The 27,630-nt window shown below is 37.7% G+C and overlaps 1 protein-coding gene across 2 annotated transcripts in view; it reads right to left on the reverse strand.

The window, feature by feature from the left end:
• The window catches only part of GRID2 (glutamate ionotropic receptor delta type subunit 2), a 1,614,208-nt gene that overhangs the window by 380,620 nt on the left and 1,205,958 nt on the right, over positions 1–27,630 (reverse strand). For both annotated transcript variants that reach the window (XM_068975313.1, XM_068975312.1), the window contains one exon: positions 13,579–13,680. In XM_068975313.1, coding sequence (XP_068831414.1) covers positions 13,579–13,680 — 102 coding nt within the window. The remainder of the gene's footprint in view (positions 1–13,578; positions 13,681–27,630) is intronic.

Here is a 27,630-nt window from a genome sequence, read left to right on the forward strand (position 1 = left end):
TCATAAAGAGTTTAAATACATGGCCTAAATTCACATAGAGGAGACCTGGAAATTTAAACACAATCTGGTTCTGGAGTCTGCTTTTTTAATAGCTTCATTGAAATATAACTCACATACCATATAATTTACCCATTCAAAGTGTACAGTTCAACAGCTTTACTACATTCACAGACTTATGCTAGTATCATAGTAGTTTTCGAAAATTACTCTGTAAAGAAATCTGGTTTTAGAATATTCCTCCATAAAGAAATCCAATTTCCTTTAGCCATCATTTCTCAATCCTGTAATCTCTCCCAGTCCTAGTCACTAGTCTACTTTCTGACTCTATACACTTGCCTATTCCATATAAATGGAGTCATATAATATGTGACCTACTGTGACTGGCTTTTAATTAGCATATTTTCAAGGTTTATTCAGGTATCATGTTATCAGTGCTTCATTACATTTTACTACCACAATGTTCCATCTTATGGGGATACCACTCTTCTTCCATTCATCAATTGATATACATTTTGGTTGTCTCCATTTTTTTGTTATTGTAAATAAAGCTGTTATAAAACATTTGTGTACAAGTTTTTGTGTGGATACACATTTTCATTTCTCCTGGAACATACCTAGAGTAGAATTTCTGAATCATACACTGTTTGTATTTAATCATTTAACAAACTGCTAGACTATTTTCTGAAGCTCTTGCACTATTTCACATTCCCACCAGTAACATACAAATGTTTCACTTTTCCACAACTCTGCCACACTTGGTTTTTTCTGTCCTTTTGATTTACAGCTATTCTAGTGAGTGAAAAGGCAGAGGAACCAGAGATCAAATTGCCAACATCTGCTGGATCATTGAAGAAGCAAGAGAGTTCCAGAAAAACATCTATTTCTGCTTTATTGACTATGCCAAAGCCTTTGACTGTGTGGATCACAAGAAACTGTGGAAAATTCTAAAAGAGATGGGCATACCAGACCACCTGACCTGCCTCTTGAGAAACCTATATGCAGGTCAGGAAGCAACAGATAGAACTGGACATGGAACAACAGACTGGTTCCAAATAGGAAAAGGAGTACATCAAGGCTGTATATTGTCACCCTGCTTATTTAACTTATATATGCAGAGTACCTCATGAGAAATGCTGGTCTAGAAGAAGCACAAGCTGGAATCAAGATTGCCAGGAGAAATATCAATAACCTCAGATATGCAGATGACACCACCCTTATGGCAGAAAGTGAAGAGGAACTCAAAAGCCTCTTGATGAAAGTGAAAGAGGAGAGTGAAAAAGTTGGCTTAAAGCTCAACATTAAGAAAACAAAGATCATGGCATCTGGTCCCATCACTTCATGGGAAATAGATGGGGAAACAGTGGAAACAGTGTCAGACTTTATTTTTTGGGCTCCAAAATCACTGCAGATGGTGACTGCAGCCATGAAATTAAAAGATGCTTACTCCTTGGAAGAAAAGTTATGACCAACCTAGATAGCATATTGAAAAGCAGAGACATTACTTTGCCAGCAAAGATCTGTCTAGTCAAGGCTATGGTTTTTCCTGTGGTCATGTATGCAGTGAGAGTTGGACTGTGAAGAAAGCTGAGTGCCAAAGAATTGATGCTTTTGAACTGTGGTGTTGGAGAAGACTCTTGAGAGTCCCTTGGACTGCAAGGAGATCCAACCAGTCCATTCTGAAGGAGATCGGCCGTGGGATTTCTTTGGAGGGAATGATGCTGAAGCTGCAACTCCAATACTTTGGCCACTTCATGCGAAGAGTTGACTCATTGGAAAAGACTCTGATGCTGGGAGGGATTGGGGGCAGGAGGAGAAGGGGACGACAGAGGATGAGATGGCTGGATGGCATCACTGCCTTGATGGATGTGAGTCTGAGTGAACTCTGGGAGTTGGTGATGGACAGGGAGGCCTGGCGTGCTGTGATTCATGGGGTCACAAAGAGTTGGACATGACTGAGCGACTGAACTGAACTGAAGGACTTCCCTAGGGGCTCAGATAGTAAAGAATCTGCCTGCAATGAAGGCGACCTGGGTTCAATCCTTGGGTCAAGAAGATCTCCTGGAAAAGAGAATTGCAACCCACTCCAGTATTCTTGACTGAGAAATCCCATGGACAGAAGAGTTTGGTGGGCTACAGTCCATGGGGTCACAAAAGTCAGACACGACTGAGAGCCTAAGCATGTATGCACACATGTATATAGTGCACGGTGTAGTGGTAGCACATTGTGATTTTCATTTGCATGTCTATGATGACAGATGGTGTTGAGAATCTTTCTATATGCTTATTGGCCATTTTTATACCTTCTATGAAAACCCACCCAGATCCTTTGCCCGTTTTTAATTGGTTTATTGTTTCATGTTGTCATTCTTAAAACTTTATTCTTTTTATGTATTAAATACAAGTCCCTCATCAGACACATGATCTGCAAATATCTTATACCATGCTCTCGGTTGTCTTCTCATTTGTTTGCATTCTATCCTTTGAGACATAAACATTTTTAATGTTAGTGAAATCTAATTCATCTATTTGTTGGTTGTTTATGCTTTGAGTGTTATATTTAAGAATCTACTGCTGAAATAAAGTCACAAAGATTTACATCTAATATTTTCTTCTAAGCATTTTATAGCTTCAACTTATACATTTAAATTTATGATCTATTTTGAGTTGATTTTTGTATGCTATTTTGGGCAAGGATCTTGGTTTATTCTTTTGCACCTTTTGTATGTGGGTATCCAGTTGAAAAGACTACTATTCTTTGCTCCATTGAATGATCTTGACAATCTTGTTGAAAAATCAATTAACCATGGATATATGGATTAATTCTGGACACTCACTTCTGTTCTACTGATCTAAATGTCTAACCTTGAGCTAGTTTGATTACTGTAGCTTTTTAGTAAGTTTTGAAACTGAAAGGTGTGTCTTCCTACTGCTCTTTTTCAAGATTTTGTGGGTTGTTTGTTTTCTCCTTCTCCTGATTTTCTTGCAGTTCCATGTGAATTTTAGGATCTGCTGGTCAGTTATGGCAAAAAAAAAAAAAAAAAAAAGACAGCTAGAATTTTGATAGAGATTTCATTGAATCTGTAGCTCTATTTGGAGAATATTGCCATCTTTACAATATTGAGTTTTCCAATCCATGACTATATGCTATCTCTGCATATTTTTAGGATGCTTTAATTTCTTTCAAAGGGTGTTTTGTAGCATTTAGTGTACAAATATTGCAGTTGTTCTGTTTACATTTATTTTATTCTAATTATTTTATTCTTCTTGATATATTTAAATGAAAATAAACTTTATTTTCTTTTTTGTAATCTTCATTGCTAGTGCACAAAAATACAATTGATCTTTGTAAAGTGTTTACACTTTAGAGCAGTTGAAGTCTTTTATTAACTCTAATTGTGTATGTGTGTGTTTACTCTTTAGGATTTTCTATTTGCAAGACCATGTCATCTGTAAATAGGGAAAGTTTTACTTTTTCCTTTCTAATTTCATTCCTTTTACTTAGTTTCCTTGCCTAATTGGGGTAGCTAGAACCTCCAGCACGATGTTGAACAGAATTAGTGAGAACTTTAGGGATTTAGAGGGGTTTTTCAGCATTTCACCATTAAAATGATACTCTTTATTAGTTCAGTTATTATAAGATTGTCAACTATTTTTTTTAATTGGGAAAGAGTGCTAGATTTTATTAAATGGCTTTCTTACATATGTTGAGATGATAATGTGGGTTTATCTCTTTATTAATATGGTATATGACATTGGTTTTCATAAACTGAGCCAACCTTGTACTCCTGGGATTAACTTCATTTGTTTATGGTGTATAATCCTTTTTATATATTGTTGGATTCAGTTTTCCAGCATTCTGTTGAGGATGCTTGTGTCTGTATTGAAATGTATCATAGGCATTAAAGTCATTAAGTGATAAATTCCACTGATTACTGGTTGATTGCCTTACTGTTTTCAGCAATTCCCTGGATTTGCTCAGTAGTTTTGTTGCAGGAAGGAGGACCCCTTCCAGGGCCCGAAACTGGACTCTTGTCTAACAGTTGGAAATGAATTGTCCGAGGAGACACATGTGCTGACAAAGCAAGAGATTTTATTGGAAAGGGCACCCAGGTGGAGAGCAGTAGGGTAAGGGAACCCAGGAGAACTGCTCTGCCGCGTGGCTCGAAATGTTGGGTTTTATGGTGATGGGATTAGTTTCCGGGTGGTCTTTGGCCAATCATTCTAATTCAGAGTCTTTCCTGGTGGTGCATGCATCTCTCAGCCAAGATGGATGCTAGCGAGAGGGATTCTGGGAAGTGGACGGACAAGAGGTGTTTCCTTTCAACCTTTCCTGAACTCTTCTGGTTGGTGGTGGCTTATTAGTTCCGTATTCCTTATCAGGATCTCCTGTCATAAAATAACTCATGCAAATGGTTACTATGGCACCTGGCCAGGGTGGGCGGTGTCAATCAGTGTGCTTCCCCTAACAGTTTGAAGGAACTAAATTTTGGTAGGGGTCATATTTGAAGTCAGGTTTTAAAATTTATTCTGACCTCAGGAGGGATATTCTTAGCTATCTTTTTTTCTGGCTTTCCCTGGTAAACTAGCTGGCTTATGATTCAGCTTATTGTTTTTAATTAAGAGGAGCCAAAGACTTAAAATTCTGCACGCTCTATTTCAAATAATTGGAGAGTGCTTAAGCATTCTCTTTTGTTATGGACTGCCTCTCCCCTGGACAAAGTCTTTGCTACAACTCTGGGTACTGCGTTGGGTGGCAGCCTCTGGCCTTCTTCACTTACCTCAGTTGTCGTAGAACCCCTGCCTTATAACAAGGTGGTGTACGGAAACCAAAGCCCCAGTATTCTAAGTCTGCTACACCTGGGGTAGAGACTGCATAGTTAGGTGGAGAAAGGGAGCCCACAAATTCTTGGTCACACTCACCAGGAATTTAACCTTTTCAGATAAGATTGGGTGCATTCAGGGTGGTATGGCCGTAAGACTTAACCTTTTCAAATTACATTTAGGTTGTATGGAAAATGCTAGCAGCCTCCAGGAGAGATAACCCTCAATTGGAAACTTTTAAGGGAGATGGAGCTCTGTCTTCTTGGCCACATCGGCTTGGAGTGGAGCTTCCATCAGGCTGAGTAAGGCAGAGAGTGAGGTGGAATGGGAAAGAGAAGGATGAGGTTGAGATGCTATAGACTCCTGTTGTTTTTACTGAGTTTCTGTACATTTTCTTAAGTGTTACTTCTTTTTTTGTATGCCCTTAGGAAATTTACAGAGATTTTAAATGGCTTCTGTTTATTTACTTACTTATTAAGTTAGTCAGTCAGTCAGTCAGTTAGCTTTTTGTGGTGCTTACTTTGATGAGGAGTGGGTCTATGAATCTTCTCAGCCTGCCACCTCAGAAGTGGAATTCCTACAAGGACATGTTCTTAACCACCATGCTTATTGTACTTTTAGTGTAGTAGTTATTACATGGCACTTACCAAGTTTTATTGTGAGTTTTAGCTTAATTTATTTAAGACAGTATCCACAGGACATGTCCTCAGCCAGAGCTGTCACTTTTGCCTGGAGCTTTGAACCAAACTTTATTAACACTTGAAAGGAGCCCTCTTCAGACACTGCTGTGGGCCCACTAAGAGATGGCCATCAGACTTCCTTCCCTTATCTGTGCCCTGAATGCCTACCCAGGGGAGCCTTTTGTCAAGTTCACTCTTCCTGCCCCTAAATTTGTCTCTAGGTTCAGGTGACTCAAAGGCTTAGACTCAGGAAAGCTTAAACCTCAGTGGGGGTTTAAAACGCTGAAGGTCTGCAAGTAGTAAAAACTTGGACAATGTCCTTGGCAAAAAACTAAGCAAAATGACATTTCAGGGCTGTTCTTAGTATGTCTTCTTAGTTATATATTAATATACAGAAGCTATTTAAAACTAGTCTAAAACCAAACATGATTCCTGAGACAATACACTTGACATACCAGACGTTCAGAAATTTGTATAGTTTATTATTTGGATTTTTAAAATATCAGATATTTGTGTAATTTTGTCTCTAGGCAGCACCATCTTCATTAGGAGGAGAGTTGTGGTTGTTCTCATTAGCAGATTTTCAAAGGAAAGTAACAGTAAATGGGATTAAAAGTCATGATTCTGCAGTTTATGTTTTCCTTGTCTAACTTAGAGTCCTTTAAATAATTTCCCATCAAAATCTAAAGATTGATGACACTGATTAATGATGCCTTCACAATCACTCATGCTCATTTTTTTCCTTTTCTTCAGTTAATTTACACATCATTGTTCTACTGCAGAGATAATAGCATCTTATATTTAGAAACACTTGGCACTTTACTACATGCTTTCAGATAGTTTAAGGTATTTACACTCATAAAAACCCTGTGTGGCCAGTTTTTTATTCCCTTTTTACAGACAGAAAAATTGAGGTTCAGAAGACCTTCCTGACTTCCATAAATTCAATGATTATTAAATAGAAGAGGTAGAACTTTAATGGATATCTTTTGACTATAAACCTAGTACTCTGCAGGATATGCCCAATGGCTATTAGTATAAGTGTGTTGGGAAAAGAAGAATAGGTGGAGGAAAAACAATAAAATAGTACTTCCAACAAGGAAATCATATTGCATATTATTTATTCTTTTGCTAAAAGGTACACTGAGAAGAAGCTAAGTACACTGATTCATCCTTAAGAAAGTGAAGTCACTCAGTCATGTCCAACTCTTTGCGACCCCGTGGACTGCAGCCTATGAGGCTCCTCTGTCTACGGGATTCTCCAGGCAAGAATACTGGAGTGAGTTGCCATTTCCTTCTCCAGGGGATATTCCTGACCCAGGGATCGAACCCAGGGATCGAACCGGGGTCTCCTGCATTGGAGGCAGACGCTTTAACCTATGAGCCACCAGGGAAGCCTTCATCCTTACACTGACATAATTCATGGGTACATTAGATATGAAGTATTATTTCACATGATAGCAAAAATATTGTGGAACAAAAGCCAAGCACTGAGTGCCTCTACGACCAAGATAATATGAAATGATTCTGTGATTTGTAACTTCTCACGGAACGTAAACTTGCTATTTAATAGTGTGAATGAATGATTCTTGATGTTTTGAATTAAAACTTTCTACTTCTTTAACTTTAATAGCATGTATGTCATTTCCCAGTAACAACTATGTCAAAAGATTTAACAATGACATAATCCTTTCCCATTTCTTTTGGAAATTTAGTCTTAGTAAGTAAAAATTAAAGAATGGCAATAGCACCCCACTTCAGTGTTCTTACCTGGAGAATCCCAGGGACGGCGGAGCCTGGTGGGCTGCCGTCTATGGGGTCGCACAGAGTCGGACACGACTGAGCGACTTCACTTTCACTTTTCACTTTCATGCATTGGAGAAGGAAATGGCAACCTATTCCAGTGTTCTTGCCTGGAGAATCCCAGGGATGGCGGACCCTAGTGTGCTGCCGGCTATGGGGTCGCAGAGTCGGATGTGACTGAAGAGACTTCGCAGCAGCAGCAGCAAGACTACTTATTCAGGCATAGTCTTGTCCATTCCAGTTCCTATTTTTGTAATTACATATAGAGTTCTTAATGGCTTTTCTTTTTCCCTTTTTCCTTCCTTCCTTCCCTCTTTCCTTTCCCTCCCAACCCCACATACACACCCACAGGCTATCAGAATATTTTAATTTGTTCATTCAACAAACATTTATTGACCTGCTTTTATATACCTGACAATGTACATGAAAAACAACTTGTGTTTTACTGGTATGTAGTTTAGAGGAGGAGTCAAACACTAATGAAATTATTACAAAATACAGAGTTACAAAGAGTTCTGAGTGAAAGAACGTAGAAAATGAGGAATCAGATTGTTCTGTAACTCCACAAAGCTGGTCCTTGATGTCACTGTTGAGATTAGATCATAAAATACTGTGACATTCGCTGTGTGCACCCTCCCTCCCTCCCTCTCTCATCATTCTTTCCCAGGCTCCTGCTGCTGCTGCTGCTGCTGCTGCTAAGTCGCTTCAGTCGTGTCCGACTCTGTGCGACCCATAGATGGCAGCCCATCAGGCTCCCCCGTCCCTGGGATTCTCCAGACAAGAACACTGGAGTGGGTTGCCATTTCCTTCTCCAATGCATGAAAGTGAAAAGTGAAAGTGAAGTCACTCAGTCGTGTCCGACTGCTAGCGACCCCATGGACTGCAGCCTACCAGGCTTCTCCATCCATGGGATTTGCCAGGCAAGAATACTGCCTGCTAAATGTATTTATTCCTTCACAAACAGGTCCTATTTTCTGATAGAGAACTTATTAATGTTGATAAAATAGTTCCTGTGGAACTCCTCAAGAGCAGGAACTATATATATATATTTTTCTCTTTGCCTCCCTGGGATTAGCACAGTGCTTAGCTTACAATATATGCTCAGTGATAGTTATGGAGTCAAAGCTAATAGTTTAGGGTGTACCATACAATACTCTTTTACCTTTTTCTGATCTCAGATAACATTTCCATTTTTAGAGGCAAATAAGGCCTGCTTAAAATAATTCCCAAGAAGTTAGACTTATAATAAAATATTTTAGGAAAAGGAAAATTTTCTTAATATGATAGTTCAGTAGGTAGTTATCTGCTACACCCTTCTCATGGTGATTGCTTGGGAAAATTTACATGTTTCAGTAGAGTTTGGACTTTGCTTTGTGTGGTGTTGTTTTAATATAAACTACTTTGGTATATTTTCTATGTTTATATTTCTATGGGTCTAGTGATAGCTTTAGTTCAGATAGTAATTTTTTTCACTGTTGTTATTCTCCTATTTTTAAAAACTGGTTTCATTTCTTACTGTTATTTCTTTCCTTTAGAAGGTATTCTTTATTTAGTCTGTCTCTTTACCATGGCTTCATGCCCAGTTTTGTTAAATTTAAATTTCCAGGAATATCCATTAACTTAATTAATTCTGTAAAGATACTGTCCACATATTATTCAATCTAAAATGTTTTCAATTGTAAGATGTACAATTGTTTCACCTACCACTAATAAAGACAAAAAAAAATACAAATTTTAATTGCAGGAAGATATCAATTGAAAGATGCATCCTGATTCAAAGATATTAAAATATGAAAAACTATGTTTTTGAATTTATAAAATACAGAAAAAGCACCACCACAGCTCTAACACAAATTTCCAATCATATTTATACAAAGTTATACAATTATGTTTATGGTAGTTTAAGGCAAAATAATATTGTGTTATATATCAATGCAGAAGAAAGGCATTGCATTTTTTCAAAAATATTCTTAGAGCTTTGGATGTCCTGCTAGGATGAAACTCCCCAAAGTCAATATCTTTATCTGTTTTGCATGTACCCAAGCAACTAGAAGAGGGCCCTCAACAGATACTTCTCAAATAAATTTATGAGTGAGTTTATGTTTCATTAGAGATGCCATATGTCTGTTTTAAGAAAACTAAATTAAGAAAATAAGAGTTATTAATCAGTGATCTCCTTCTAAATGCCAGTTTATGTTTTCCAGATATCTAGTAGTTTTTCTAACAGAATAGCTTCTTAAATCTTCCATTTGTCACCAACTTCTTTGCATTTTATTTTCATAAGGATTCATAATTATTATGATGATACTTACAACTCAGTGATGTTTCCAATAACTTTTGTGAATAACCATGAAAACACTGTATGGCATAATTGGTCACTTATGGTTATCGATAGTTGTACAACTTATGAAATGAAAAGGAAAAAATAATCCTAATAAAGGCCTCATATTAAGACAGTTGGTCCACTTGGTAAGCAGTAGAGATCGGTGGACCAAATATGGAAACAGAGTTTGGCAGAGGGAGATTTATTCACATTCTTTCTTTTCCTCCATTTCTAAGAAACTTATATGGCTTTGGTGATGGCTAAAAATAAAGTTATCCTTATGTGATGCCATTTTAAAGAAATGTTTTTAAATTACGAATTCAATAACATCTGTAATCTCAATAGTTACACTTAAATTAAACCTAACATGAATTTATTCTGATTCCAAAGACAGAATGTCAGAGAGGCTAAAGACATAGCCACTGAGATCAGGATCTTTGGGCTTGAAACTCATCTCTGGCTCTTGAGTTTTATGGACATGGAAATTTAGTTAATTCTTTGGAGCTCTGTTTTTATCCTTAAATGTAATTAGCACATATCTTGTAGAGTTTTTGTAAGAATTAAATTAGTTAACACACATAAAGTTCTTAACAGGTCAGATCAAACAACAGATGCTGAAGATGGTTTTTCCTTGTTTGCCCTCAAGTCCCTCACGGCCCTGTGTTGTGACCTAGGAAGAAGACCTTCATGGCTTCATTACTTGGGCTCCCTTGCCCTCTGACTTCTGGTTGGATTTGTAATTGGAAATGAAGGAAGTAGACGGAAAGACAGGAGGAGTGACTTTAGAGCACCGCCCTCTCCATTTCTTCGCTGCCTAAATGTGATTTGAGTGCTTCTCCTCCAGCCTCTGCCCATAGCCAAGGTCACCACTTCTAAGATGCGGTCTCCCTTCCATGGCTCCAGCTTTGCTAGACTCTCTCCCACATCACATCAGTCTTTAGGGTTGCTGCACATCTAGGCCCTGACACTTCAACGCCCTTGTTGGTTTATTCAGCTTTATTTATATTATTTGTTAATAATCCCTTCATTTAATTCTCTTTACTTAACCATTTGAGTCCCATTCACTTGCCCCTGGCATCATAAACAATATAGTGCTGAATTCTTTAGTTTAAGATAAATATTAGATTATTTTTTTCAAGTGTATGAAGTATCTTTAGTAGTGATGGGAATGGGAGTTTCAAAACTTAAGCAAGAAAAATCAATTCTATTAACCTGTGTGTCTTTAATAACATTACTTTCCTAAGAAGTAAAAATCTGTGGGGGGTGTGTGTGTGTGTGTGTGTGTCTCTGTATAACTGGGACTAGATTTTTGTTAGAATGGAATAAAGGCTAAGATACCTTCTCTCACGGTCTTTACACATGATCCCTCCCTCCTCTTTCTCTCTTTGGAAATGGCTAGTGGTAAATCCTTGGAATACAAGGGGTTATCGTTTAGGTGACTCCATCAAGTCCAACATAGAATTCTGAGTTTCAGATTTAGTTGACATCATGATTTTAAAGTCACTGCATGGACTTAGGGAAGAGTGATTCTCAGTGTTGGGTGGAAGAAGCTTGCAAGGTCATATAAGTAGGAGCTACACCTGGAAAGGGTCTTGTAGGAAATAAATAAGAAAGTCATGGCTGCTTTCCATTCAAATAGGAATTACAGGAAGAACCAGAAAGCCTGAAAATTTATTAAGTACAATGGCTGTATACTGAGGAAGTTTAACAAGTGTAACAACCTTTTGCTCAACTGGGCACCCAACTCATAAATCCATATTGTACCACAGAAGACTTTAGGGAAACAGACTTTCCATATTCCTCTCACTAAGCACATTGAGGGTCAGTGCAGGGCTAAGCTTGAAGAAAATGGATCATTTACACGTCACAAAGGTGAGAATAGGGCACACGAAGGTATTAACACTGTGTGAGGCAATACCATTTCATGCACAAAACAGCAATCATTTTTCTTGGCCTAGAAATGAATTGAAAATAATTGGCTCTATGAAGCTTTCCCAGTAAAACTCACTTTCATCTTACTCAGGGTTAAGCATTTCTACCTCTCAAGAAAATCCTATAGCTACTCCAATTTTCACACTTATTATAGTAGGAATAGAGGGAGTAAATATAATGTTAAGGAGGAAGAAGTTAAGAGATCTGGAGTCTGACCTTTTGGATTTGAATCTCAATTCTCTCTGCTACTTACTATCTGTATAATTGTCCACATTTTTTTCAGCCTCTGTATGTCTCAGTTTCTTCAACCAGATTCTTGGGATCAGAATACTATTTATCAGAAATAATATGAGGACTGAATAAGATCATACCTGAAAACAACTCAGTAGAGTATCTGCACATAGTTAGTATTAAATATATCTCAGCCATTTCGTTACATATATGCACCTCCCAGCAAAAGTCTATGTATAACTTGAGGCATAAATATGCACATAAGTATATGTGTCATTCATCTTATACCCATTACCAACTAACTCTATCCTACAGTAAATACTAGATACATATTTAATGACTAAATAAGGCTAGCTTGCCTAAAAATATGTATGTCAAAGGCAAAAGCAAAGCACATATATTTTCTTTTATTGTGGTTTTCACCTGAGCTTCCATGTTAATCACTAGCGAAGAGACTATTATAGTTTATTATACTTTAAATACCTTTAAAAAAAATACTAGCACATCAGTGAAAATGCATATCTACACTTTTGAGTATGCACAGAAGCACCTGCACAATTAAGTTTTCAAGTACTCATAATATAATTATTTGCCAAACAATGAAAATCTTGTTAAAACAATAGCTAAAGATAAATTATAGGCACCAAAAGGGAAGATAGACTCATTGTCTAAATTTCTTTTAATAGAGAGTATCACAGATCCTTCTTACGGACAATGAAATTACGTTGAGTCTGTTTAATTTGTATGAAACAATGTACAGAGGGCAGTCATTGCTGTTATAAATCCTGATAAACATTCAATTAGCATCAATACACCAAAAAGACCACTTCTCTTGTTTACGAATTCTGTAATTTTTTTAGCCTATAAGAAAGAATTGTTCAAATTTAAAAACAAGTGGGTTTTTCTAAAGAAAACTGAAGTTAATAACTATGGCTTATTCGGTTTTGAAATGTATTATAAAGAAGCATGACGTTAAACACATTGAGATAGGCAGGGAGAATGCATGTCTTCATCCCCTATGGCTATTTAGACAGCACCAATTTGAGCATTTTGCTACTGAAGACTATTTCTATTAACATTTTATTTATATATCATATGAGAAAATAATAATATATAGAATAATTATAACAGTTACCACTTATTGCTTTTTCTACCAAATGGAATTATAATAAATGTTTCTCATGTATAATCCCATGTAATAGCCACAGAATCACTCGATGACAAACTCAGAACAACAGAATCATATCTGTCCATTTTAATTATTAGTGTCGCCAGGGATTAGTACTGAGCTTAAATACAGTTGCTATTCGATAAATAATTACTAAACAATAGGATGAGCTTCACTTTGAAGCAGGTCCTTCCCAGGAAAGTACTGTCTTAGTCTGCTAATGTTCCAGTGTTACTGAATGTACTGTATTTGATCAAATCCACCCTTGTTTGGCAGGGTTATCTTCACTTACATAGACCATCGGATTTCAGTGAGAGGATGCCTGAGAGAGAACTCCATCTTGTCATGTATAGAAAACTATAGAAGGATAGAAATCTGGTCTAAGCTGTCTAAGAAAGTTATGAAATTAGTACTATAATTAAAGAAAAAGTATGTAAAAGCCTGATTCTGACACAAATAAATTGAAGGCTGGAAAATATAATTACAAGTACCATACAATGCATAGTTAGGATTTGTTAAAAGCTCTTTTAATATTGTGATATCAGTTAATAAAACATAAAGAAATGAAGGATAAAATAATCTCCTAGAAGCCAAAACCACAAGGCTGAGATCAGACTTACCAGAACAGTCACCACACGTAGAACCACTCCACGCATGTTATTCTCCAGTTTCTTGTCAGTCAGGGACCCATTCAGCCCTGTGACAGGATTCCAGCACCCAAGCTGAAAGATAAAATAGCTTGGTCACTTTTCTGCCTGAGGAACAGTCCAATCACCTATATATAGACCTTTCAGAGAACTGCAGGATAAATCTTGGAATAACATAACAGAAAGTATCTTGTGCAGTTTTTCCTTTTTAATAGCAAATGAAGCAATCAAAAATGCTATTTCCTGCTTTAAATATCATATGGCATATGACAGTATCCAGTGGGCTTTAGGGGATTCACTGAAGACATTTGACTTAATGAGGAGTTATAAATACACCAATAATTCAGTCTCAGTGATACACTAATTAGAAAAATAATAGCACATATAATTCTAGCATAATGCCTGCTCTAATAAATCAATTACCGCACAAGTTAGATTTTCTTACAGTTTAAATGGTTTTAATTAGATCTTACATTGCTTTTATTGGGGAAAAAGCTGGTTTTTAATGTGGTTAGAGGGGGCACAGTTTTTATTTGAGGAAAATAAAACATGTATAAGGCTTTGTTGTTTTCAAATATCCACAGTACATAAAACAATGTAATTTGACTTTTTTGTCAGTGCTATCAATCTACATGGGAGATTTTGGCAGTAGTCTTTCCCTTAAAGTCTTGCAATGATTTACTGCTCTTTGCTCTCCAAAGTACTGGTGTAATTTTACATTCTCATGTAGTTGTTATCTCTTGTAACATCCAAATCTGAGAGCTACCAGTTTAAAAATTACTGCATATAAATTCCAACGGGATAAAAATGGATGACTCTCAATTTAAAAATAAGGAGGAAAGAGAGATGTTGTGATTTGAATTAGCAGATAACTGCTCAAGAAGCGAAGCTGCAGAGATTGTTGCAACACACATCTTGGGAAGATATATCATTAATCCTGATGCCAGTCCCATGGGCCTTCTCATTTGGGAACTTATTCCATATTTGCATGCTTTAAAAATGTAATAGAACGTTAGTCATATTCAGAGACTATTTTGATCAATTGAATGGCTTATGGGGCACCTGGTTATTCGCTCTGCTTCCTGTTAAAGACTGTATTATTTGCTTGTATTGCATTTTGTTTGAAGCTTCTGAAGTCATCAATATACCGGCAAGTCTTCCTCACAAAGAAACAAGGTGCTTCCTATTAAAACTCATGTTTCTTTTTAAGCTCCTCAAAAGGTGCTTAATTAAGAAAACTAAAATGTATACAATATATCTTAAGAGAAGGGGTTGTCACATGTAAGCAAAAAGCCAGCTTTTTCCGTATTAAAATAATTTGGAAAAAGCTGCTAATTGTTGGTTTCAACTGTAAAAGCACATTAAATTCAAACAATGATGTGTCATTTTTAGTTACATAAAAGTCTAATTAGAACTTAGATCCAATTAGCAAATCCAAATGTGTTGAAAGTCTAATTATCAGAGATATTGCAGTCCTCTTGCCAAATTTAAAATCTTATGAAATTTCTTTTGAGTTTTTGTTCTCTTCTGAGATCAACCAGTCAATCCTCAATTATTATCATTGATGTGCACTTTTTCTAATTACTTCTTCAAGAAGAGTTTAATTTCACAGACCAAATAATATTGGTGGAAAAAGATCTAAAACAAAGTGAAAAGCTAAATTTCCAATGCTCTATCCACCTTTTACAATTACATTACCTAATTCTAAGTAAATGAATAGCTTTTAGGACATCATCTTATTCATGACTAGTAGATCTCAACTGCCAAAGTAAACACAGGGTTTTTTTTCTCCCTTGGAGTTATTTTTTAAGTTTGATGAACTTATTGCCAGTTTGCCTAAATAAATTACATTTGTTAGTGCCAACTTGAACACAACATTTTGGTGTATTAACTAGTCAAAATATTTACTACTGGAACAACAAAACCTGATAAGCAGTTTGTTTCAATAATGCTCTGGACAAACAATTAAAATTATATAATTTCCATCTTCTTCTTCATTATGTCTTCCTTTAAACAGAACTAAATGCAGTCAATGATTTAAAAATTCTAAAGTACTCTAGTATTGGGGGATTTGAAATATTGATAATGAAATAGCATTTGAAGGAAGTAGAGGAGGTGGCTATACCTTCTGACCTTGGCAGTGACTTAAACATTATCTGTTTATATATATATATATATATATATATATATATATATATATATATATATATATATATTTATATATATATATATATATATATATATAATGTTTCTTTTGTCTCTCTCCTCTCTCTGTCTTTCACTTTTTTTGTGTTTTTTCCTCCCACTGATTTCTTCCAGTGGCCATGCATGGCCACTAACCCCATCCCGCCTTTTGGAGAATTGCTTTCTTTTTTCATCCCTAGACAACTGCTTTCCCTTTTTCATCCCCCAACTTTTTTCGTGACTCTGACTCTCTGGTCTAGCAATTGTTAATAATGGGTTGTTTGACCTGAGCCAATAAAACTCCTTCCTTGGAGGTTTATTTTTAATATCAAGTGTGTGCATGGTGGGCAGATCAATAAGTTGATATGAAGTTTTTTTAATGTTTTGCCAGATTCTCTCATATATACTACAGAACATATAATTTTCTCCTTTGCTTTATGAAGGTCTTTCACCTTTCTGTTTTCTTTCTTCTTTTTTGCCATCCTTCTCAAATGTCTATGGATTACAGCACTTAAAAAGTTGAAAAGTTGTTCCTGTTCTTAATGAAAGCAGTCTAGATTTTAAGACTATTAACTTTTTTTACTCAACTCAGGTTTCCTTTCATATTCACTTGTTCTGATGCTTAATATTAGCTAAATGCTAGCTGTAGTCACCAAGAACTAGAGATGGAATTTTGACATAGAGAAATTCAGGATACAGACTCTCTGGAAAACTAGAAATAAAGAATATCACATATAAACACAGTCATAACAAAGAAATTATTAAGAAATTAATACTAATTTCTACATTGAATAGAACTTGTTTAAAAAACATTTTTTTGGTAATACTTTCTATGTGTCAGCCATGGTACTGGGGCTTTTCATGTGTGTCTGTCCTTAGTCATTCAGTCGTGTGCAACTCTTTGGAACTCCATGGACTGCATCGCACCAGGCATCTCTGTCCATGGGATCTTCAGGCAAGAATACTGGAGTGGGTTGCCATTTCCCTAGGCTGCCACATAACATTAAGCAGAGTTCCATGTGCTATACAGTAGGTCCTTGTTGGTTATCCATTTTAAATATAGCAGTGTGTACATGACCATCCCAAACTCTTAATTGATATTTTGGCAATAAAATTTAAAAGGCAAATTATCACCATTATCATCATTTTTATAAAAATAATTATAACACATACATAGTGCACATGCATGAATGCTCATTCACTCAGTCATGTTTGACTCTCTGCAATCCTAAGGACTGTTAGCCCGCCAGGCTCCTCTGTCCATGGGATTTTCCCAGCAAGAATACTGGAGCAGGTTGCCATTTTCTTCTCTAGGGGATCTTTCTGATCTAGGGATCGAACCCAGGTCTCCTGAGTCTCCTGCACTGCAGGTGGATTCTTTACTGCTGAGCTACCAGGAAAGCCCCATGTAGTGCACAGTATGTACTAATCATCTGTAAAGTGAAATCACTCAGTCATGTCCAACTCTTTGTGACCCCATGGACTGCAGCCTACCAGGTTCCTCCATCCATGGGATTTTCCAGGCAAGAATACTGGAGTGTGTTGCCATTTCCTTCTCCAGCAGATCTTCCCAACCCACAGACTGAACTTGGGTCTTCTGCATTGTAGGCAGACACTTTACTGTCTGAGCTACTAGGAGCTGTGCATATATTGATTATATCTCAAAACCACCAAATGATGAAGGTATCGATATTACTCCATTACAATGGATGATTTCATACATCTTTTTGAAGGATTACTCAAGGGTTGAGATTCCTTAATTTCTGTTCATACCCAAGCATCTCCCTGAGATTCACTTCAAGCTATCCTGTTTGATTATAAAAACTTCTTCCAATAATAAGCCATAAAAATGGGTTAGGTTCACATAGATTCAAACTGAATTTGTCTCTACAGTGGGTCATAGCCCTTGCAGCAGAGCAAGATTGACAGGAAAATTGTTAGATAAAATCTAGAATTTCACCCAGGTTTAAGAGTGAGACTTACCTAACAACTTCTCTGGTTCGTTGTTTGAAATGTCTTTAGCTTAACTTTGCTTCAGAGGTTGTTTTTGTCTGGTTGTTTTTGTTTTAAACAATGAGACCAGAGACTAACAAAGATAATGCAGACAAAATTTCATACTATCTATTTGGCTGAGCATTTTCTAAGTAAAAATAATAAAAGTGGGCCCTGCGGCACATGAGATTTACAGAAAGTCGCACTGCTGATGGCAAAACAAGACGCATTATCTTCCATGGTCTGACCGTCTAGAGAACGTTTAGAAGGGATTAAAAAATAAAGACCAATTCAATTTCCTTTCAATTACAGTATATCGATTTCCTATAGTGTTTTCCGGTGATTGCCTAAAGTCATTTTAAAACCTTAAAATGCTTAATGCTTTAATTATTTCCTTCACTGAAGCTTTAGCAATAATAACCTTGCAGCTTTCTGTTCAAATCAATGTAATATCTGTTCAACAAACTGGCTGATGCGTGTGCATGAGCACAGTAACATGCTCCTAACATCATGTACTGTGTCATTAGGAAATGACCAAGTTTTAGACATTTACTCTTTCCCCTCAGTGTTTCCACTTTTTATTTTTCCATGGGCTTTAAAGGGTGACATTTGACTTGGGCTTTACATCACTATTTTTCAGGCAGTGTTTCAATGTCAAAAAGAGCTGAACTGTTCAACTTCAATTTTACACTCACTAGTTTGTAGGCTTTAATAACAGGAGTTAAGAGAGCTCTTAATTGAATACCAAACAATTCCCTACATGTATTACATTGTATTCATAGGGAACAAGCCCAGACAGGTTATAGCACCATAGCTTCAGATTCAGGACACAAAATATCCACAGCACTGGGGACCTTGCACTCCCCCAAACTACATTTGCTTTCTCAGCCTTCAGAGGAAAAGAGGGAACAACAAAATCTGGGCAAAGTACCTGAAAGCTAGCCATTTAGAAATGCACAGCATTATTTGGTAGGTATTATTTCTGTAATGGGATAGAAAGTATAAGAAAAAAATATATATGGCAGGTTGACTCAGATACATGTTTTATAGAGTTAAATTGGAATTTTTTTTGACATGCATATAAATGCAGTGTAATCAGTGTAAATGCATAGTAATCCTTCCAATGATATATTTCTTTATGGTATTTCCACCTGTAAAATAGGTTCGATTTGTTAGACTTGCTCACTGGGGCATGATTACTTCCTCCTAAGATTTTATTCCTACAGCTTGGTCATTACCATGAAGTAAGAGTCGTTCTTTATATTACATGGAATAGCCTTAGCACTTGAGTTTCCTTCAGGAGAAAATGAAAAGTCAGAAAAAAAAAAGCACCTGTTTCCACAGCTTATATCTCCCTGCCTGCTGCTGAAGACAAAAACTTCTGGACTAGGTAACAATGAACGTACAACAAGACAAACTTGTTAACTGATTTCCATAAATTAAGAATATAAACATGGAATATATATATTAAATATATACAGGAATTTATTTGTATATTTATATAAATATATATAAAATATAGTTCAAAATTGTTTATGGCCGCAGTATAACCATTTCCAGTCATCAGCTGGTATTTGACTGGTTTCATGATCTATATCTCTATCTGCTCCGTCGTGACCAACTCTTTGTGATCCCATGGACTGTATCAAGCCAGACTCTGTCCATGTAATTCTCTAGGCAAGAATACTGGACTGGGTTGCCATTTCCTTCTCCAGGGATCTTCCCAACTTAGAGATTGCGTCTCCCACACGGCAAGCAGATTCTTTACCATCTGAGCCACCAGGGAAGACGGTTTAATGATACTCTGCCATTGTTATATGTTTTCCCTTTTATAACTCTCACTGTAAAATTACTATTATATAATATTTAGAGAAAATATCGCATAGCAGTTAAGATCAGGAACTCTGGAACCAGACTGTGTTCAAGGACCTGGTCTGATACTTGCCGGGTGTGGCCACTGGGGCTCTGATCCCTCTCAAGTGGGAAGAATAAAAATGACTTCCTCATAGGGCTGGTGGGACTATTAACTGACTTAACATATGTTAAACATTTAGAAATGTTCCTGGCACATAAAGACTAGAGAATTGTTCATTATTATTATTCCTATGTAATCAGTATGTTTCTGTTCCTCTCTTAGCCTTACCATCTGGGGTCACTCCCTTGTTTCAGTGATGAAACATACCTCAAAAGTGTGGTTCTCAAGATTGGCTGCACATTATAATGACCTGAAAGCTCTATACAATTCTGATGTCCTGCCTAACTCCAGAACAATTAAATCCTAATTTCCACTACTCTAAAACTTGATCTAACACCCAGGGAATGCAATCCCATAAAATGGCTACTTAACCTTATTGACTAAAGGCATCCTTTTTACTGGCTTTACCTATGCAAAAGCTAACTAGCGACACTTCCTAAAATAAACAGGCTCTTTTATTTTTCTTGTTTTAAGTAGTATCAGTTCAGTTCAGTTCAGTCGCTCAGTCGTGTCCGACTCTTTGCGACCCCATGAATTGCAGCACGCCAGGCCTCCCTGTCCATCACCATCTCCCGGAGTTCACTCAGATTCACGTCCATCGAGTCCGTGATGCCATCCAGCCATCTCATCCTGGGTCGTACCCTTCTCCTCCTGCCCCCAATCCCTCCCAGCATAGGAGACAATAGACTCTGAACCTGAATAGCGCTTACCTTGTCTGTTGTAGTCCTAGTCCTTATCATAGCTTTGGTGTGCTGGTACATGATTGGTCCTAATAGAGATCTGATAAATGAAATGCATATATCACAATTCCTTCTGTCCTCTTTATTATTCTACCTTTTGGGCTTTCCAGTTTGACATGAATAAAAACCAAAATATCCCAAATCTGATACTGTGTTCAACTATATAATATTGTATCTCTGACAATTTTTGTGATTCTTCAGGACAATTGCTCCACACTAAAATTCAATTAGCTCTCTTTTTCTTTCTGATCAGAATTTTCTTTCAAATAACATTTCGGTACTTATTGATTATGATCTGATAAAAGTGGTTGGATTTCTTCTCTTTCATTCCATGCTACCTTGAGATGTTTTAAAGGGGATCTTCATTTTAAAACCACATTAGAAGTGTCAATCTTTCCTATGTCTTCATCTTAATGATCTGTAGGTGTCCAATGCCTTCTATGATAGTGTTTTGTACCAGTAAAACAATTATTTTTATAGAACTGGCATGATTTAATGTAAAGTTATTGCCCTTTAGATCTTTGTTCCCAAACAACCAAAACCTCATGCCTAGATGTACCCTTATGCTCTACTCTCTCTTTAATATCTGTTTAGACATCCCAAAGGCACCTCAAGTATCATAAGAGTAGGCTCATAATTCACCTTTACCAGTTCCACTAGCCAGCAACCAAGAAGTCAGTCTTATCTCTCATACTTTATCCATTGCCAGTCTGCAATTTCAAGTCCTTAAAAACAAAACAAAACAAAACTTTCAAACCCACTCCACTTCATCTCCTTGCCACCATCCTAGTCCAAGCTAATTTTATAGCTTCTCTTTTACAATATTTACACTGCAAGCATAAACATACATTTCGATATGACGTCCTCTCTGATGATCTCTCTGTAGTTTTCTGTTTTCCTCAAGACAAAGACTAAACTTCTAATATGATTTGTCACATTGTAGAGTCACAGTCTCAGGTCATGCCACATTCCCTCTCATTCTTTGGACTCCAATCACTCGTCTTACTTCAAATTTCTTGAGTTAGACATAATCCTCTTGCCTTAAGGATTAACCACTTGAGAAGTTAAAAAAAAGTCCCAATGCCAAAGCCATATGCCATGGTAAATAAATCAGAAAGTGTTGAAAGCGTTAGTCACTCAGTCATGTCCAACTCTTTGCAATTCCATGGACTGTAGCCCGCCAGGCTCCTCTGTCCATGGGGATTCTTCAGGCAAGAATACTGCAGTTAGTTGCCATGCTCTCCTCCTTCCTGACCCAGGGACTGAAGCTAGGTCTCCCACATTGCAGGCAGATTCTCTGACATCCAAGCCACCAGGGAAGCCCCAAATCAAAAATTCTGGGGAATTTTCAGGTATCAGTATTTTTCAAAAATTTCTAAGATGATTCCAAAGTTTAGTCAAATTTGGTAATCAATGGTTTTAAAGATATAGTCTTACTTGAATGGAAGAATCTTAGAAACTTGCCATTCTTCTGTGAATTACTGAATTCACTCTTACTCATCCTATAGACCTCAATGCAAACATCTACAGTCTGAGGTAAACCTTCCCTGACAATCTGATCCACCACCAGGCTAGCTCATGTCCTTTCAATACAGCATCAAGTTCCTCTGTTTATAGTAATATCATAATTAAAATTTTAATCTGTATTTTATATTATTAACATTTATTGCACCAATTATCTGTAAGTTTCCATGGAGTCAGGAAGATTGATGTTTTGTATCATTCACTTTATTAAATACATAATTCCTGGCACAAAGTGGGGCTTCAATTTTTATTGAGTACTAAACAAATTTAGATGATTTTTAAATGAGAAACTTAATATTTATCTTTCAGCAGTCGCTGATTGTTTCCTAAATGATGTCTTAAATGAGGATCGTAATGATATGGCCAAGACACTAGGCTGTCAGCTAATAGCTGAGCTTTTTTTTGTTTGTTTTAATTTGGAAGGAAGATTTGCAACTCTCATTCTTCCTGGGTACAAATTGGTGAACTCTGCATAAAGATCAGGGAATGCTTTTTAAAAACCTTCAATGTGAGGAATATGATCTTACCTAACTCTGTAGAGAATAAGTTGTCATATTAGGGCTATAATGGAAAACATATAAAAACAATAGCAATAATAAAATTAGTATGTAGCTTATGAAAGGTGCTTCTTCTATTCCAGGCCTCATTTTAAGGCATATACTTATTCCATCTCAATAACAAGAGATCCACTATATACCCAGGAAATACACACTGTTGAAACTTTGGAAAATGAAACATCACCCATCTAGCAGAAAGCCCTCCTGAGAACAGAGGAGGCTCTTGAGAAATCCAGCCCCTAAAAACCTATATATGATTTTGTTTAAACCTAACCATAGGCAATTACAAAGGCTTTACCTGACAGGTCTGTTGAAGGGAATTTCTGTCAAGGAACTCAGGCCTTTTGGCCCGCCATACTTTTATTTATATTTGTATTGTTAGCCTAGGAGCCTCTATTCAGAGGCCTCACTACTGGAACCCTGGGCTCTGAGAACATCCTATTCACAGAAAGGGGTAACCTTGAGAATATGTTATTTCATTATTAAATAACACTCAGTACTTGTCCCAGAGAAGGCAATGACACCCCACTCCAGTACTCTTGCCTGGAAAATCCCATAGATGGAGGAGCCTGGTAGGCTGCAGTCCATGGGGTCGCTGAGGGTTGGACACGACTGAGCAACTTCACTTTCACGCACTGGAGAAGGAAATGGCAACCCACTCCAGTGTTCTTGCCTGGAGAATCCCAGGGACGGGGGAGCCTGATGGGCTGCCGTCTATGGGGTCACACAGAGTCGGACACGACTGAAGTGACTTAGCAGCAGCAGCAGCAGCAGTACTTGTCCATTCCTAGCCCTTCCTTTCTTCCTTCCTTCCTCTCCATTCCCCACTCAGGTCCATAAAACTGATCCTCTTGATTGGGATTCTTCCAGCAGTGACACAATTCCCCCATCCCATCTGTGCTGTTATACTGACTGTCTCTCAGTGTCATCCTATAGACAAAAGTCAAACATTTGGGAAGCAATGAGTGTTTTTTATAGACTTGCTTTTCCTTTGGCAGGGTTTCTGAAACCCAGGTTCGATACTTGGGTCACTAAGATCTCTTGAAGAAGGGAATGGAAACCCACTCCAGTATTCTTTCCTGGAGAATCCTATGGGCAGAGGAGCCTGGTGGGCTTCAATCCATGGGGTGGCAAAGAGTCAGACACAATTGAGCAAATAACACTGTAATTTCCTATGACAGTAGCGAGTAAAGCCTTAATTCCCACTTGCATTTCGACTTGCTGTCTTAATCAACTACACCCACACCATGGCAGGGCAGCTCTCCCAGGTCAGTCTTGACATCTCTCACTTTATAATGGCAGTTCATGTCTACTGATAGTTCCTATGAAGCAAGCATTGTCCCAAGTCTTGGATACCACTTAATTTGCTTTTCTGCTGTAATCTTATGTAGCCAGTATCATTATCCTAATTTTAATGTATAAGAAAATTGAGATTAGAGAGTTTAAATGACCAGGTCACTCTCCTAACAAGTGAAATAGTGAGGATTTAAACTCAGGCAGTGTAGCCCCAGAAAACACTAGGTCTTTCTAACCTCAAGTAGCAAGATACTTCTCAGAAAATAATGCAGCAAGGGGGCTTAAAAACAGTCCTCATGGATTTTGAGTGCTCATCTCCCCAGTTTAGCTCTATTTGTGTTGTGGAGTCCTTGAGAAACTGAAATTTCCTTATAACAACTTTTTTTTTTGGTCTCAACTATTTACTTTGGGTTTCTGTCACATAGGGTTCCCAGGTAGCTCTAGTGGTAAAGAATCTGCCTGACAATGCAGGAGATAGACAAGACATGGATGGGTTCGATCCCTGGGTTGGAAAGATCCCCTAGAGAAGGGGTTGGCAACCCACTCCAGTATTATCCCCTGGAGAATCCTACGGACAGAGGAGCCTGGTGGGCTATTGTCCATAGGATTGCAAAGAGTCAGACACAACTGTAGTGACTTAGCATGCACATGGATTTATACCTAAAGTATATGGACATTGTTCTAGGTTGTATGAATACATTCTATAACTAAGTCAATGTAGGAAAAGAAAGATATTTTTGAAAGGAGGGCAAACAGTAAAGAACATTGGATTGGGTGTTAGAAGGTTTTACTCCGAATAAGAATCATACTTTTTGAATCTTAGCATTTTCTTCTGAAAGTGAAATGGTTTGTTAATGTAAATGAATTCCAAACTCATTTCTCACAACTCACAACCTGTTAGTGATTGGTTCTACTTTAAGGGTAGATTTTTTTGTCATATGAGCAAATCAATTAAAAAACATTTAAAACCAAGTAAGGATTATTGTTATTGACTAAGGGGAAACTCATGGAATCATTTATATCCTCCTATTAAACTGAAAGCCTCACAAATGCTTAGCCAGGTTTATTTGTTGATGCAAACTAAGCACCCGTATGGTTCACACACAACAAATATTTGTTGAATGCATGAATGGGTCTTATTTTTCTCAAAGAATAAATTAAATTTCAGTATCTTGAGGATTTTGCAGCACTCAAATTTTATCTCAAGGTAAGGAATAGATCAGCTAATCTCATAAAATCCTGTCTAGCTTTGTGATTCTACAATTGTTTAATATGACTGGATATATATGAAGTGTCATTCCTGTGATGGACAAGAGAGGATTTCTAATTCAAATTTTCCAAAATAACTCTGACTATAAGCAGTAGAATCAGCCACTTCAATCAGTTTATCTTATGCTAATGCTGACATGACACTTTTGTCCAGGTCACCTTGTAATTCTTCCTTTCCAGCTCCCTCTTAATCAGAACTGTGCTTACGTGCAAAATGAGAGTGGAGTGCTTGAATTTCCTGGGTAGCTGTGAATCATCAAATGATTGACTATGCCTCTAAGCATTCTTAACTAGTTCTGAACATAATTTTTATTTCATTGTAAAATATTACAAACATTCAAGCAATTGAAACTTCCATAAATCAGGCATGTTTTAAAATGCTGCTGCTGCTACTGCTGCTAAGTCACTTCAGTCGTGTCTGACTCTGTGTGACCCCCTAGATGGCAGCCCACCAGGCTCCCCTGTCCCTGGGATTCTCCAGGCAAGAACACTGGAGTGGGTTGCCATTTCCTTCTCCAATGCATGAAAGTGAAAAGTGAAAGGGAAGTCGCTCAGTCATGTCCGACTCTTTGTGACCCCATGGACTGCAGCCTTCCAGGCTCCTCCATCCATGGGATTTTCCAGGCAAGAGTACTGGAGTAGGGTGCCATTGCCTTCTCTGGCCATTGCCTTCTAGTATACTTCAAAAAGAGTTAATACTACTTTGAGGATTTATTTGTTTTTCTAATTGCTCTTTTCTAAATAGTATTCCGTCTATATACTTCCATTGGCGATTATTACCTATAATTGCATATATACTGGAGAAGGCAAAAAGGATGACACATGATTCTGAATGTGGGCCTGGGTCTTAAGAGATCTTATATCATTTTTTCCCCCATTTTTAGAAGCCAGAAACAAGTTTTGGCTTGTAGCTTTTTTCTTTTGCCTTCTCCAGTATATATGCAAGTTTTCAAAAAGGAATGGATTAGAATTCTTGGTAATGACAGACTATGTGGAAAGAAAAAGAAACCACATGGAAGAGAACTAAAGAACAGGAATCAACAGCTAATGCCCAGGCACCAGACATGAGTGACACCATCTTGGATTCTCTGGCCCCAGCTGAGTAATATCAGTCAACACCATGCGGAGCACAGGTGATCCATCCCCACTGGGGCAAGGCTGAATACCAGACCCACAGAATCCTTAGAAATAAAATAGCTTTTGCTTTAAGCCAATAATATTGGGGCTGTTTTGTTACTCAGTAATAAATAATTGAAACCCAAGGTTTATGGGAAGTCAATATTTGCCTTTGCCTCTGAAGTTGACTGGAAAATTTCAAGGCTTCTAGAAAGCAGTAGGAAGTTGAATATATGTACATGTGTGAGGAATTTTCTTTTCTTTCCCCAGTACGTTCCTTTATATTATAAAACTTTTAAAAAAAGAGAGAGAGAGAGAGAGAGAGAGAGAGAGAGAGAAAGATGGTGGAGGAATAGGTGAACATGGAGTATATCTCTCTCCATTGATACATCAGGAATACACCTTCACACACAGATGTGCATGGAGAACACCATCTGAGAGTGGACAGGAGTACCTGACCATTAGGAAAGACTATATAAACCACACAAAACTCAGTAGATGAAGGAACTAGCGGGAAAAACAGGAGTGTTAATAGGATTGGACTGAAGCAGATGTCCAATCCCCACATCAGGGCAATTGTCTAAGTCAGTGGAGAAATATTTAAAGCTGAGAGTGAAACAGCTGATCTGTGGCAGCCTAAATGGAATGAGAATCAGACAGTCCTGGCTGCAGCCATACATACCCCGGACAGGGATGCAGCTTCCCTGGAAGACACAGCAGGTGGGAGCTGGAATTTAGGGATTGTGGGGCAATCCCATGGCAAGGGCTGCTGTTGATTATGGAGAGACCAACTGAGGGGATGTGAGAGAGGAGACTGCGGTGGGAAATGCCTGTGGAGGAAAGCCAGGCAGCCATGGAAGCAAGGTGATCTTGCTGAGTCATGAGCAGGGGGTGGATCCATCACCATAGCCTCTCTCTCCTCACCTGCCAGCATCAGCAGGCTAGCCCATCAAATGCCTGATGCACTGAACTACAGAGTAGGACCCCACCCAGGGTGCTCCATTACATGACTGATGCGCTGAACTACAAAGTAGGATCCCTCCCAGGGTGACCCATTAAGTGCCTGATGTTTCAATCTATAGAGTAGGTCCCCAGCCAGGGGGGCCCCTCTATGTGTCTGACTCAGTGAACAATAGAAAAGGACCCCAGGCAAGGGAGTCCTCTAAGTGCCTGAATGAGCGGAGCTACAGAGAAAGACTGGCCAAAGAGGCCTTCTGATCAACAGCTACAAGAAGACTGAAAACAGACTCTGATAGGGCCATAAATCCTGCTGTGGAGGCATTAAGTCCCTGCACAATTGGTGCCACCAGGGTATTCACAAGCCAAGCAGCTGTGCCACCTTCACACTCAATTCTCACTAGGGCAGAGCTGC

Source organism: Capricornis sumatraensis, chromosome 7 (assembly GCF_032405125.1).
Source record: "Capricornis sumatraensis isolate serow.1 chromosome 7, serow.2, whole genome shotgun sequence".
Classification (NCBI taxonomy): Eukaryota; Metazoa; Chordata; class Mammalia; order Artiodactyla; family Bovidae; genus Capricornis; species Capricornis sumatraensis.